The 13,030-nt window shown below is 58.9% G+C and overlaps 3 protein-coding genes across 3 annotated transcripts; all 3 read right to left on the reverse strand.

Moving 5' to 3' along the window:
• Window positions 1-413: 413 nt before the first annotated feature.
• Window positions 414-5,372, reverse strand: MFIFM68171_05910 (Retinal-specific ATP-binding cassette transporter; the record flags this gene model as incomplete). The annotated part of the gene is made up of 1 exon (XM_071061330.1): window positions 414-5,372. The coding sequence occupies one exon, from the start codon at window positions 5,370-5,372 to the stop codon at window positions 414-416; it is 4,959 nt and encodes a 1,652-aa protein (XP_070917431.1).
• Window positions 5,373-6,423: 1,051 nt separating this feature from the next.
• On the reverse strand, window positions 6,424-8,851 carry KRS1 (lysyl-tRNA synthetase; the record flags this gene model as incomplete). The annotated part of the gene is made up of 11 exons (XM_071061331.1): window positions 6,424-6,561; window positions 6,618-6,664; window positions 6,721-6,764; window positions 6,831-6,947; window positions 7,000-7,018; window positions 7,078-7,131; window positions 7,188-7,728; window positions 7,783-7,853; window positions 7,904-8,284; window positions 8,342-8,521; window positions 8,593-8,851. The coding sequence occupies 11 exons, from the start codon at window positions 8,849-8,851 to the stop codon at window positions 6,424-6,426; spliced, it is 1,851 nt and encodes a 616-aa protein (XP_070917432.1).
• Window positions 8,852-9,641: 790 nt separating this feature from the next.
• Window positions 9,642-11,896, reverse strand: MFIFM68171_05912 (UBZ4-type domain-containing protein; the record flags this gene model as incomplete). Its single annotated transcript, XM_071061332.1, has 2 exons — window positions 9,642-11,229; window positions 11,304-11,896. The coding sequence occupies 2 exons, from the start codon at window positions 11,894-11,896 to the stop codon at window positions 9,642-9,644; spliced, it is 2,181 nt and encodes a 726-aa protein (XP_070917433.1).
• Window positions 11,897-13,030: the final 1,134 nt, after the last annotated feature.

Below are 13,030 nucleotides of genomic sequence, written 5' to 3' on the forward strand. Positions count from 1 at the left end.
ACAGCTCAAGCGGATGAGGGGAAGTCGACGTAGTGGAGTACCGCAGGTTAAAGGCGTTCCTTCTACTATCAGTACAATCACGGTGCATATTACACGGTGCTACAACTAGAAAATGTCATGTATCTTATTCTAGAGATAAATAACTAGAAAGAAAGAAAATAAAATAAAATCGAGACTACCCTGCCACGTTGTGACCTGATCTAACCAACGGTAAGGCTCTATAAAAGCTCTATACTCGCGATCCCGAAGGCTCAGAATAAAGAAAAATAATACATAAATAAAGGATGTTAGGAAAAACAAATCACCCGTCAGGGTCGTCACTCAACTGATGGATGCTATCCAAACCAGCCGACCCCTCTTTTGAACTCCCTCATCCGCATAAGGTATAAAAACAACAAAAAAAGCAAAACAAATCACCTCCCCATCCTCCACCACCTCTTCTTCTTCCCCTCTCTCGTCTCATATCCCTCCTCCTTGACATTATGCTGTCCCACAACCGTCAAGAACACCTGATCCAGCGTCGTAGGACTGACGCTGTAGTGCTCGACGCCCAAGAACTCGCGGTTCTCCTCGAGCAGTACGACCAGCTTGCCAATCGCCGACGACGACGACAACGACGACGCGGAAGCGCCCATCCCAGCCGCCGCCGAGGTGATCTCGTCGGCGCCCGCGTTCTTGCTCGGCGCGGCAGTGGTAGCGAGCATGTCGGTGGTAGGGATGCTGAACCTCATCTGGCCGTGGTACGTCTTCTCCTCGACGTCGGCGCGCGCGCCAAACACGTCGGCAATCCACCCCCTGACCCGCAGCACGTCCTCCTCCCGCGTCCTGGGCGCGCCCTTGCACACGAGGTGCACGTACAGGCGGTCTCCGAAGCGCTGCCGGAGCTGGTCGACGCCGCCCATGGCCAGCATCCTCTTGGCGAGGATCCCCGCCCGCCCGGCCAGCGCGTCCGCCTCCTCCATGCTGTGCGTGGTGAGCAGGATGCTGCGGCCGGGCACGGTGGAGGCCAGGGTGCGCCACATGATGCGCTTGGCGGCGGCGTCGAGCCCGCTGGAGGGCTCGTCGAGCAGGACGACGGACGGGTTGCCCATGAGGGCGATGGCCAGCGACAGCTTGCGCTTGTTGCCGCCCGAGAGGGCGTGGGCCTGGCGCGTGCGGAAGGCCTGCAGGCCCACGGCGCGGATCACGGCGTCGACGTTGTACCCCACGTCGGGGATCCCGCGGACGCGCGCGTAGAACCGGAGGTGCTCCTCGACCGTCATCTGATCCACGGCGTCGAACTGCGGGCAGACGCCCAGGTGCGAGCGCGCCGCCGCGAGGTTGCGCGTCACGCTGGCGTCCTCAACGAAGACGTCGCCGCCGCTGGCACCGCCCGACGGCTTGATGTCACCGCGGATGACGCTGATGGTGGTGGACTTGCCCGCGCCGTTCGGGCCGAGGAGGGCAAAGACCTCGCCGTGTGGGACACCAAAGGTGACGTTGTCGACGGCCGTGTTGGGGCCGAAGGATTTGGTGAGGTTGATGACGCGGAGGCCGTCGGTCGTCGGGTTGCCGGGCGTGCTGGCCGAGGTCTTGACGCGGACGAGCTCGTTGGCAACTTCTTCGTCCGAGATGGCAGCTCGTTCGTCATCGGTCGACGTGGGGCTTGATGGAGAGGAGCGGGAGAACATCCGGCGGAGCGAGAAGCCCGCGCTTCCGCCGTCGGCCCAGACCAGGATGACGAACAGGACGATGATCTGGGCGATCAGGTATACGATGGGCCCACCGTAGCGCACCATGCCGGCTGGGTTCGTGGCGAGCTGGTCGTCGTCGCACGAGGTGGCGAAGAGGTTCAGCGCGACGAACAGCGCGCGGCAGACCGAGACGATGGGAGCCAGCGCCGAGATGACAAAGTGCACGATAAGTAGCAGGCTGTCGGTCCGGTGGACGGGCGCATACGCGATGACGCAAATGTAGGCGATCAGGTAGATTAGCAGCAGAATGACCTGGCCGGCGGCGGTAAACGCGTAGGCCGACAGCTGGTTGGCGCTGAAAAGAGAGATGTTGTACGCGAGGAGGATCGACGCCAGGCCGTGCAGCAGGAAGATCAAGAAGACGTACCCGACATGATACCACACGTTGGGCGCCAGACCGGCGAACAGAGCGATGCTAATCGCGGTTCCGGCCAGGACAATGACAAAGTCAAAGCTCGTGTAGGCAAGCCACAGCGGGAACGGCCGCACGCCGTTCGAGTACTGCAGGCCGCGGACGTTGCGGCGCCGCTCCAGATTTGGGTACAGCGAGAAAAAGGCCGGGTAAGCGCAGAGCGCAAGACCGACATATACCAGCACTTGCAGCGAGTTACCCATTTCGGGGTTGAAGGGTGTGTCAAAGATGACATAGGTCGACGCGATGGTCGTGTTGGTCAGGAGCATATCCATGACCCACTGACCGAACCAAGCGTTCAGTATCTCGAGACCGTTGCCCTTGTAGGCGAGCATTGGGCTTGACGAGTCGTCACCAAGCCAGATGGCGGCGGGCGTGATGTTCTTGCGGTACTGTACAACGGCATTGGTGAACTCGTCAAACGAGTCGACAATGGTCAGATTCCTGAAGAAGTCGGTCGGGCTGCTAATAGCCCTGGCGGCAAGGCCACCGCCGCCCTGCGACCCGAGAAAGATGGGCGCGAAGAGGCGTATGAGCGTCTCTTGCGAGAGCCTTTCCGCCGGACCGCCGACCATGAACAGGTCGAATTCGCCGTCAAAGAGGTTGACCGCCTCCCGACGCGATGACTGCTCAGCCGGGCTACATCCAGCCGCGTCCTGGTCCCTGACGAACAACATGACCAAACCGGCTGCCGCGACGGGAATCGCGAAAGCCGCCAGCGATGGGAACCAGTTCCCCTTGAAGATGACGCACCGCTTGAGGAAGAGCACCCACGTCTGCCGCAAGAAGCCCACGCGCTGTCCGGACAGAAGTTGGAGGCCGCCCTTCTCCTCCTTGACGCCGGGGACGTTGATAGCCGACTTCTCCTCGTCAGCCGAGCTGAGGACGCCGCGCTGGTCAATATCCGCGCCCCCATCATCCTTGACCTCCTCGGCGAGCTGCAGGAACACATCCTCAATGGTCGGCCCAGAGAAGCGATAATCCGTAATACCAGCAGCCTCAAGCTCCTTGATCACCATGGCCGCCAGGCCGGACGTAGACGCAATGTACGCAGCCTCCTCATGCGTCGCCTTCTTGGTGACGCCCGCAATCTCGGGAAGCAACGGGATCAGCTTGACGCTGTTGACGTGGATCCTGTAGCCGCCGCCCAGCCGGTCCTTGAGCTCGACCGACGTGCCCTTGGCCCGGAGGTTGCCCTTGGACATGACGGCGATGTAGTCTGCCAACAGGTCCGCCTCGTCGAGGAAGTGCGTCGTCAGGATGATGGTGCGCCGGCCGCGCTCCGCCAGCAAGATGTCCCAGATCTTCCTCCGGCTCAGTGGGTCCAGGCCGCTCGAAACCTCGTCGACGCAGCAGACGGCACTGCCGCCCGTGAGCATCATCCCGAGCTGCAGCTTGCGCTTCTGACCGCCCGACAGCGTGCTCGACTTAGCCTTGATCTTCTTCTCGAGGTCGATGGACACGACGAGCTGGCGGATCTCGTCCTTGGTGGCGTGGTTGCCCGGCGATTTAAGCTTGTTGAAGATGCGGATGTGCTCCTCGACCGTCAGCTCGTCCCAGAGCACGTTCTTTTGCGGGGCGATGCCTAGGCCGCCAGTGCCGTCAATCGTGATCCTGCCGCTCGTGGCCTTGTTGATGCCAGCGATGGTGTCGAGCGTAGTACTCTTACCGCTACCATTCGCGCCTAGGAGAGCGAGGATCTGGCCGCGGCTTGCGGCGAGGTTGAGCTTGTTGACGGCCACCACGGGGTCCCTCGGCTTCGAGATGAAGGAAAACATGCGGCGGACGATGCCGGGCTCGTAGATCTTGGTGAACTCGTCGAGCTGCACGGCGCAGTCGGGGTCGAGGTCTCCGCGGTTCTCGCTCATGACAATGTTGCGGCCGCTCGATGTCGTGCCGTGCAGCCATCTCTCGACCAGGGCACCGAGGACCGGGTAGATGATGGTCTGGCCGGCGAGGAAGATGAAGAAAACGATGCCCGGCATACTCCACGGGCTATTCGGTGGCGCCGCGAGAAGGTCGGTGGGCCACTGCTCTTTCTCCCAGCGGGAGAGCAGCGTCACAAAGTAGGTAAAGTTGCAGGGCGCGAACAAGAGACTCAGAGCAACGACGGTGCCCGTGTTGGGCGAAGTCACAACCTGAGCGATGACGGCTAGAAGAATGTACAAGATGGTAACCGACACGCCACTCAGCTGCGACTTCTTGAAGAAGGCGGCGCCGAGGATCGACATGGAGCTCAGGGCCAATCCGGCGAGGATGAAATACAGCAAGACAACGACGGGATTCGTTTTGGCCCAGACACCGCCCCACAGGATCAGGGAGCACACAGCCCAGCCCGGGAGATACAGAATCGAGAAGGAGAAGTGGTACGACAGGAGGCGGGCGGCCTGGGGTTGCCAGCGGCTGCCGGTGGTCATCATGGCCTCGATCAACGTCGACATGCCAGTCTCGCGCTCCGTCGCAATGAAGCCCGTCATGTGATAGACGGTGCCGATGAGGCCGAGGAGGAAGGTGACGCCAAGGGCGTTGGTGAGGACGTCTTGGAACATGACGCGGATCCGATCGGCGCGCTCCTCGGGCGTTTCCGAGGTAAAGGGGTACTGGTCGATGGTACCGGGCAAGGCCATAGGGCCGTTGGTCCCGTCGTTATTGCGGGAGATGGCCATGTTCACGGCATGTTGTAGAGGGAGCATGTAGACCTGGGCATCGTTGGTGTCGATGTCGACATTGATGCGGCCGACGCCCAACGCGCCGTCAGCGCGTAGCGTGTAATTCCACAAACCGCCATTGCCCTCGCTCGGGGAACCGCGGAAGATGACGGCGCCGTAGCAGGACGTGACACCGCGGAGCGACGCCCGGCAGACGTAGGGCAGATCAGCCTCGGAGGCCAGAATGGTCGCATTGCTTCCCGCGGCTCTCACCGTCGTCGCGAGCTCGTCGATAACGCGCTCAATCTCGCCGCCGGTAAAGCCACTGTGCACCAACACGACGGTTTCACGGCCGCTCCCGCGCGCTATTTGTAGGGCGTCGGACAGGGAGCGGATAGGGTGCGGAGAGCTGATGCCGAAATTAGCGGCGGGCACAAACAGGTTCCGCGAGAAGCTGAGAAAGGCGATGATGATGATAGGCAGGACAAATGCGCGGAACACGGTCGCAATGCTATGGCGCCCCAGCACAATCAGCCAATTCTTTAGCGTCAGCGTCCACGTCTGCCGGAGGAGCGCCATATCGGCGTCGGCCCGTCGTCGGGCGGGCCCCTCGTCGATCGGCGAGCTGGGGTGGGCTGCGATGGCGCTGCGTGTCGCGCCGTGCGAGTTACGTGTACTTCGGTGTAAAACAGGGCCGTCGCAAGTCGATTGGTGGACTAGGCTGTCTGTCTCAATTAACACGGCTGCGGTGTCTCGGCTGATCGTCTTGGTCTAGGGTTAGTCTTTTCCCGGCCGGAGCCGCTGCTGTCTGGTTAAGAACGAAGTACGTGTAGTCGCCTCGAATGTAAAACTGAACACCAGTGGGAAGCCTGGTATTTACGACGTGAAGGATTCTTGTTGCAGTTTCAAAGTGGGTACGGGATTCGGGCTTCATGCCGGGAACTTAATCTTCGTATATTCGTATAGATGTACGAAGTAACATAGATTACCCTCTAACGGACTTGGGGCGAGGCTTAGACCATCCCACCAAGCCAATTTGATGCTTGGCTGAGGCTAGGCGCCCTGCCCAACCGTGGACAGGGCGACGTGGACAGCGCCCGTCCAGGCGCTGGCAGATTCCACGGCAAAGGCGAGGCTCTGCCCAGAGAGGATCCGTTACGCAAAGCTGTGCTGAAGGGACCTTTATGCAATCTTCGAATTCAGCCCCGTTTCTTACCCATTGTGGATTCCCCTTCTTCCTTGGCCGTCTGCTCGTTCTGCTCCGTGATCCATGCGTTGCCAAGCTCATCCTCTCAAATCTCGGGGTGCTTGGCAAGGGTCCGTCCGATCCTGGAAATTTCCACGGTCCATTGGACTCCCTCCCGAAATATTGGAAGCGGGGGAGTCGTCATCCACATTCGCGTCGTGACGTATATCCAGGGCACAAACGAACTGACATTTTTCCCCGACATGCCAATCAAGTCAATCATTGGCTGACATGATGCTACGGAAAATCATTTGACCTCTTCCACCACTATCCACCGACTCCTGGCACCGATCCACTTCGTATCTCGGGTATCCTTTCTCTATTTGTGCGCTGCCATCAGGTCAGTTCCAGTCTCTTTATTCGCTATCCCTCGTTGGGGCCGGGTCACTCACGAATGCCCTCCTCGGGGAGGGGTTGAACATCGACCAACTCAGCCGCGAACTTCTCCTTGTTGCCCTGCTTCTCCTCCCGCAAGAAAGGGAATGGCAGGACCTCGCGGATCGAGTAGTTGTTCGTAATGAACTGCATCGGGCATTTTAGTTTGTGATCAGCCTTGCAGTTAGCCTTAGGAGCCTCACCATGGCAAGACGGTCGATACCAAGACCCCAGCCGCCAGTGGGTGGCACTAAATCATCGTCAGTATCGGCCACACAACACGCCGTCTCGGAAAGCGCCACTTACGGCCGTACTCTAGCGCATTCAAGAAGCTCTCATCTACAAGTTGACTGGTCTTTAGTTAGCTTTGGCCTGCATCGCGCTAGACAACGGTAGGAACTGGTCCGGAGACGTACGCCTCGTCATCACCCTGGTCCTTCTGGCGAGCCTGCTCCTCGAACCTAAGTCGTTGGTCGAACGGGTTGTTCAACTCGGTGTATGCGTTTGCGATCTCCTTCTTGCAGACGAATGCCCTAAATAAACGTCAGCTCACCGGCCAAGCAGACTTGGCGCGGCCAAACCTACTCGAACCTCTCGCAAAGACCTATGTGCGACCGGTTAGTCATCCGGCTGGAACGTGGACAGGGGTTCATGAGTGCATACCCTTCTTAGACCGATGATACTTGGCTAGAGGACTCATCATCTGCGGGTGCTCAACTATATCGTATATCAGCACACGCTTTTGCATCCCTCAACCTACCAGTGGCACTCACGGATAAAGGTCGGGTTCACGCAAGTGGATTCGATAAACTCGCCCGTAAGCTTGTCAATCATGCGAGCGTTGGTAAGCGGCGGCGGGCACTCCACGTTCATCTTCTTGCAGACTCTCTGCAGGAACTGGTTGGTCTCCTCCGTGTGAAGCTCCTCATTAGGAGGGAACTTCTCTCCGGTCGCCTTCTCGAGCTCCGGAATCATCTCGACTCTCCGCCACGGCGCCTCCCAGTTTACCTCGTATGTCTCGCCGTGCTGCGTCGTGAAGGTGGTCTTGTACGAGCCAGTGATCTCCTTGACCAGCGACGAGACGAGCTCCTCGGTGATGGTCATCAAGTCGTACATATCCGCATACGCCCAGTAGAACTCGCACGACGTGAACTCAGGGTTATGCGTCAAGTCGATTCCCTCGTTGCGGAAGTTCTTGCCAAGCTCAAACACCTTCCCGAACTGGCCCACAATCATCTTCTTGAGGAACAGCTCGGGTGCAACTCTCATATACATGTCAACGTCCAAGTCGTTATGGTGGGTAATGAATGGAAGCTGATGGTTCTGTTAGGGCGTACGAAACGGGTTCCCGCCTCAAGGGCCACTTACAGCCGTAGCACCGCCGGCGATCGCGTGCATCATCGGAGTCTCGACCTCGATGAAGCGCCGCTCATGGAAGACTGCACTCTGTTAGACACCACGGCTGCACCCCAAAAAGGACCACACATACAGTCGCGAATGTAGCGAACCATCCGGCTGCGCTGCCAGAGGACCTGGCGGCTTCTGTCGTTCCAAAGCATATCGAGATACCTCATGCGGGCTCGCTGCTCGCTGTCCGAAAATGGGAATCGCACACTAGGCAGCATGTGCAAGCACGGGCTTAGCAGGACGATCTCGGTCGCAAAGATGGAGAGTTCGCCCTCCTTGCCCTCGGCGAGCCGGTTCTTGGGATTCGTCCGGCCGGCATAGCCCACAATGCCAATGACGTCGCCGCGGCGAATGTTCTCGTGTTGCTTCTCGAAAGCGACGCCGCCCTCCTTGACCAATTGGGCCTGGCAGACGACCTGCAGATGGGTGCCGATGCTCACGGTGTCGGCCGAAGTGCGGATGTCTTAGTCAAGTAGTCAGCGGACTGAGTTTGACACGGTCACTGGGCTGCGGTAGTTACCGTAGAAGATCAGCTTAGACCCGCTGGCGCGCTTGTTGTAGATGCGGCCCGCGATGCGGAGCTCCTTGCCCTCAGCCGTCTCGCCCGACTTCAGGTGGCCAAACTCCTCAAAGAACTTGGAATCATCATAGGTGACCTGGAACTTGTGCGGGTACGGGTTTGTCTCGGGGTTCTTGAGCACTGTCGAGGAACAGGATCAGTACACGCAGCTGCGGCCAAACGCCCACCATGACTCAGAAGCCCGAACATACGCTCATTGATGTGCCGAGTCCGGATCTCGTAGTACTGATTCGGGTTGAGGTCCTTCTCCTCCTCGCCGGCGGCGTTCTTGGGCTTATTCGAGGCCTTGGGCGGAGCAGCGGCCGCCTTGGCCGCCTTCTCGGCTTCCTTCTGCCGTTGCTTCTGGCGCTTCTTCAGTTCCGTCTTGGAGACGCGCTCGCCCGTGACCTCGTCGAGATGGAGGTTGGCGACCTCCTCGGTCGGGGCAGCGGGGGCAGTAGAGTCCGCCATGGTGACTGTCGTTTTGCTACTGGCCTGGGATCCAGAAGGAAGTAAATGGCAGGAACCAATGCAGTCGCTGTGCGAAGTTGGATCTTTGGCTTGCGGGAGCCACTGGTCGGAACCCAGGGCAGTTTGCTCAAATACCAATTCTCCCCACCAAACAGCGGGGTAATTTTTTTTCCATCGAGTCACAGCTTTGGCGGGGTAAAATCAAGACACATTTGTGTGGCGATGGATGACTCTACAACCCTAACCCCTGGAACCCCTGATGATACCAGTGACCGGGAGAGTAAGGAGGGATCTGCTACCGAACCGGTACTGCAACCGTCTAACGATCAGGCCGACGCTCTACGGGTAGACCATAGTCGTGAGTAAAACATATAGAGACCCTAGGAGCACGAAACGGGAATGACAACGCTCACTTGTCAACCGAACAGTTCGCCTCGACCGTTCCGTGCCACGATCAAGACTACGGAAGTGACGATACGAATTATCCGCGTAATGCGTATTATAACAAAGTAACTAGGTACGTATAGGTACTTCCAGATCTATCGATATCCGCAGAACGCTGCCCGTCTGCCCCGGGCCACTTATAGCGCCAGCCCAACCCCCTTCCGACCGTATGATACATGAATTATTACCCCGGTATTCAATGCATGTCCCCTTGTACGTGTATGCTATATATGTTTCCCATCTTCTGCTTCTTTTTAATATAATATCGACATAGAGCCCCGCACCGAAGCCCTCGCGCCAGGTCAGTGTTCCGCTCTGTATCTGGGGCTTGGGAGAGAAGCGGGCGCTAATCTGTGCACATGGGCTGACTTCCGGCAGCGCCCTGCATCATACCCAACCCGGCGTGTACCATCTGAGCGCCGAAATGTGCCGGTCCCGGGCCGAGACCGTGTAGGACTATCCCAGTGGCAGCTGCGTCGGTGACGCTCCTCCTGCCTCCGCTCAAGGTAGGCGTAGAATGCATCGCTTCCCGGGTTCGAGGAACATCGAGCTGGGTCATCTGTTGTGCCTGCATCGTGGCCATCGGGTGTGGTTGTCGTGGCTGCTGTGGTTGCTGCTGAACGGACTGGAGTTGGGTATCAGCGTAGCTGGCGTGGTCAGTTGCCTCATCCATATCGGCATCGGCATCGGCATCGGCATCAGCGTCAGCGTCAGCGTCAGCGTCGGCATCGGCATCAGCATCAGCATCAGCGTCAATATCGCCCTCTGCGTCGTCGTCGCCATCTACATCTCCATCCGCATCAGCGTCCGAGTCACCGGTGTGACCTGCTTCTGCATCGCTATCCGCCTCGGCATCTCTATCGCTCATTTCCTCATCCTCCTCTCCACCCGCATGAGTACTTATCGAAGGCGCAGCACTGGAAGTGGTTGCGGCTGTGGCCGCCGACGGTGTGAGCGCAGTTGGGGCGGAGGCGGCCGAAGCAGGATACCCCGTACCCTGGGTGACGACCGCGGGCGGGTGCTGCATCTGGAGCGAGTTCTGGCGGCCCAAGGCTACCCATTGCGGATGTTGCTGTACCATTTGCTGGCTTGGTGAAGATGTTCCCTGGGACTTGCTGTCGCTGGCAACACCCGAGCCTGCCTGTCCCGTTTTCCCTGCATCAAGTGGCCGCTGCGCCTGAAGACCGCTGCCGGCGGAGCGGGTCGAGACAATTACGTTCTTCCACCGGCCGATGGCGCCCGATACGATTGTGTTTAAGTCCGAGTGGTGGTCGGTGAGGTCGAAGCCGATCATACGTTTCCCATGGACGCCATCCTCCAACATGCAATCGGCCAATCTCTGGTCCATGTAAAACGTAGAGGGCGACGCAATCCTGAGCTCTCTGGATTGCTGTAGATGGTTGAGTTGCTCGAGTTGTGCCACAAGATTCGCGTTGTCCTGCTTGACGAGCCGTAGTGTTTGCTCCAACTTGCAGATCTCCTTACGTTTCCTCTCCAGACGGCGCGCCAGCTCCAGTTTCCAGAGGTGTTCGCGCTGCTCCTGTGCCAACCCGTTCCAGATCGAGTATGTCGCTTCTACGTGCTCGTACACGTGCTTCTCCATCCTTTCTGCTTCCTTCTCGGCCTTGCAGATTTCCTCCTTCGTGTCTCTTTTGACGGCATCTGGGGATAAAGCATCTGCCAGTTCCTCCGCGACCGCCGTCGTGGCGGACGCACAAGCGCTCTTCCACCGCCTAAACTCCTCCTGGAAATATGCGTGCAACGCCGCGAGTTGGCTTGGACCTGGCGGCATGATTGACCATGACGTGGAAGTCGGGTGCTGTGTGGAGGCGAAGAGTGTCGGTGGAGGCTCGAGGCATTGGAGTGTCAGAGCAGGAAAGTCCAATGAGAGGGGATCAAAGTCGAAGGGCAACGAGCTGATATCAACCTTCCGCCTGCCAGCTGAAAGTCAGTAAGCCGCAGTAAAGAGAGTAAGACTAGAGGTCAAGGCGGGCGACGGGCAACGGACTTGGCGACCCTCAGCGAACCTATCAGCTCCCGCAACGCCAGCTCAGCAGCCCTCGAGGTATCCAAGGCATCCTGGATCTGTTGTCTCATGTCCAGCTGCTGCTTCAATATCTGTCGGCTGACGGAGCGTTGTGCGGGTGGAGGCCTCGAACCTCGACCAGCCCCGTCTCCGTCGCCGACTCGGGTAGATTCGCCCTCCAGTTCTCGGCCCGCAGGGTGATCGGTGACTCCGGTAGCAAGCGGATATTTCCTCCCACCGAGCGCAGACAGTGGGGACCTCACCGCCGGAGATTCGGCATCCACGGAAGCGGGGCTCTTTCTTGATCTCGTTGCCGGAGTCCCGGCTGAAGCCGGTGTGTCCCGCCGCGCCGCGCCACCCCTGGGTTGTCGGCGGGTAATGTTCTGCCTGAGCTTCCGGATGGCTGCCACGTCGTGCACTCCATCAGGTGCCTTGGGGTTCTTCTCCCTGATGAAGACGTCGAGGTGTCGACCCAGGGACGACGAGGTAAACGCTTGGTGGCAGTACTGGCATTTCTTGTCCTTGACGGCTTTGGGCGTGTTCGACTCCGCGGGGCGGCTAGGCGTCTCGGCCATGTTGTCCGCGCTCCAGGGCAGGATGGCAGGATGGCAGGATCACGGCGGTGGGCGCGCAAGGGGCCAGGGATCGGATGACTAAATAGACTTACGAGATACTGGTCCCAAGTCAAGGATCGACCGCTGCTCCCAGGGACAACGTTCCCCAAAAACACGCGGGCCGCTCCGAGTCTCGGGAGAAAATTGGCGGTAAAATATCCTGGGGAAGAGGCGATTTATGGGTCGGCAGCCGGTGTCAGAAGAAGAGCGGGCTTGTGGCTTCGAGCGGTGCCATCGTCACCGCGAAATGTAATCCGTTTGCTGGCCCCTTTTCCTCTCCGAGTAGCATTTCCTGACGGGGCAGGCATTAGCCCAACAGGGATTGGACTCCATTGCACTGGGGGAAAATTGTTGGCTTGCGAAACGAAGCCGTTGACCTGCAGGCTGCGAGAAAGGGAAATGGCTGCAGGGAAGTCGGCGATGACTGATTTAGAGTTGCATATCGTACCTGCAGGAGAATTACCCAGTGACAGGCGAGAGCCTCTTTCTCCCGCCGTTCCTATCAGCCAGAGAGCGAGGCCTGCTTCTTGCGTCGCGGCCGCCATACTGGCGGTCATCCTCGCACACCCTGGATGTACGGAATCCGGGCCAGAGGACATATCATCCGTCACATCTCGTTTATTTTTCTTTTAATCACTCGTTTTCCAGGGACCACGCTGCGATTGCAGGTGGATTTCAACGGCTTCATTTACCAGGGAGCCGGGCGCCCCTTGCCGGTTCCCAGTCTTGGGAAATCTGGCAGGTCGACGTCCCAACAAGGGAAAGCTCAGGCACCGGCAGCTGTCACTGCTCGTCCCGTCATTCGCTTGGCGCTGATCATCGGCCTGGACCGCAGGCTTGTCGTGTGCTTCTTTTCACTAGCGCGCCAGGGATTCGGGATGGGCTGATTGGGGTCAAGAAACGGTGTCCCGAGACGATGGATCGGTCTCAAGCTGGACATGGGGCAACGTCCTTGAACGTTGGCAACACAGCAGTTGGCCCCGTCGTTTCGCTGCTTGTTCGTGGCACAAGAATCTCCTGCATGGACCGGGCCCTGCATATGGCTGTAAGACGACCGGGCTGCTTTGACCCAATGGAGGAGTGACGGAATATGCC

This window comes from Madurella fahalii (genome assembly GCF_045866475.1).
Source record: "Madurella fahalii IFM 68171 DNA, scaffold_3, whole genome shotgun sequence".
Classification (NCBI taxonomy): domain Eukaryota; kingdom Fungi; phylum Ascomycota; class Sordariomycetes; order Sordariales; genus Madurella; species Madurella fahalii.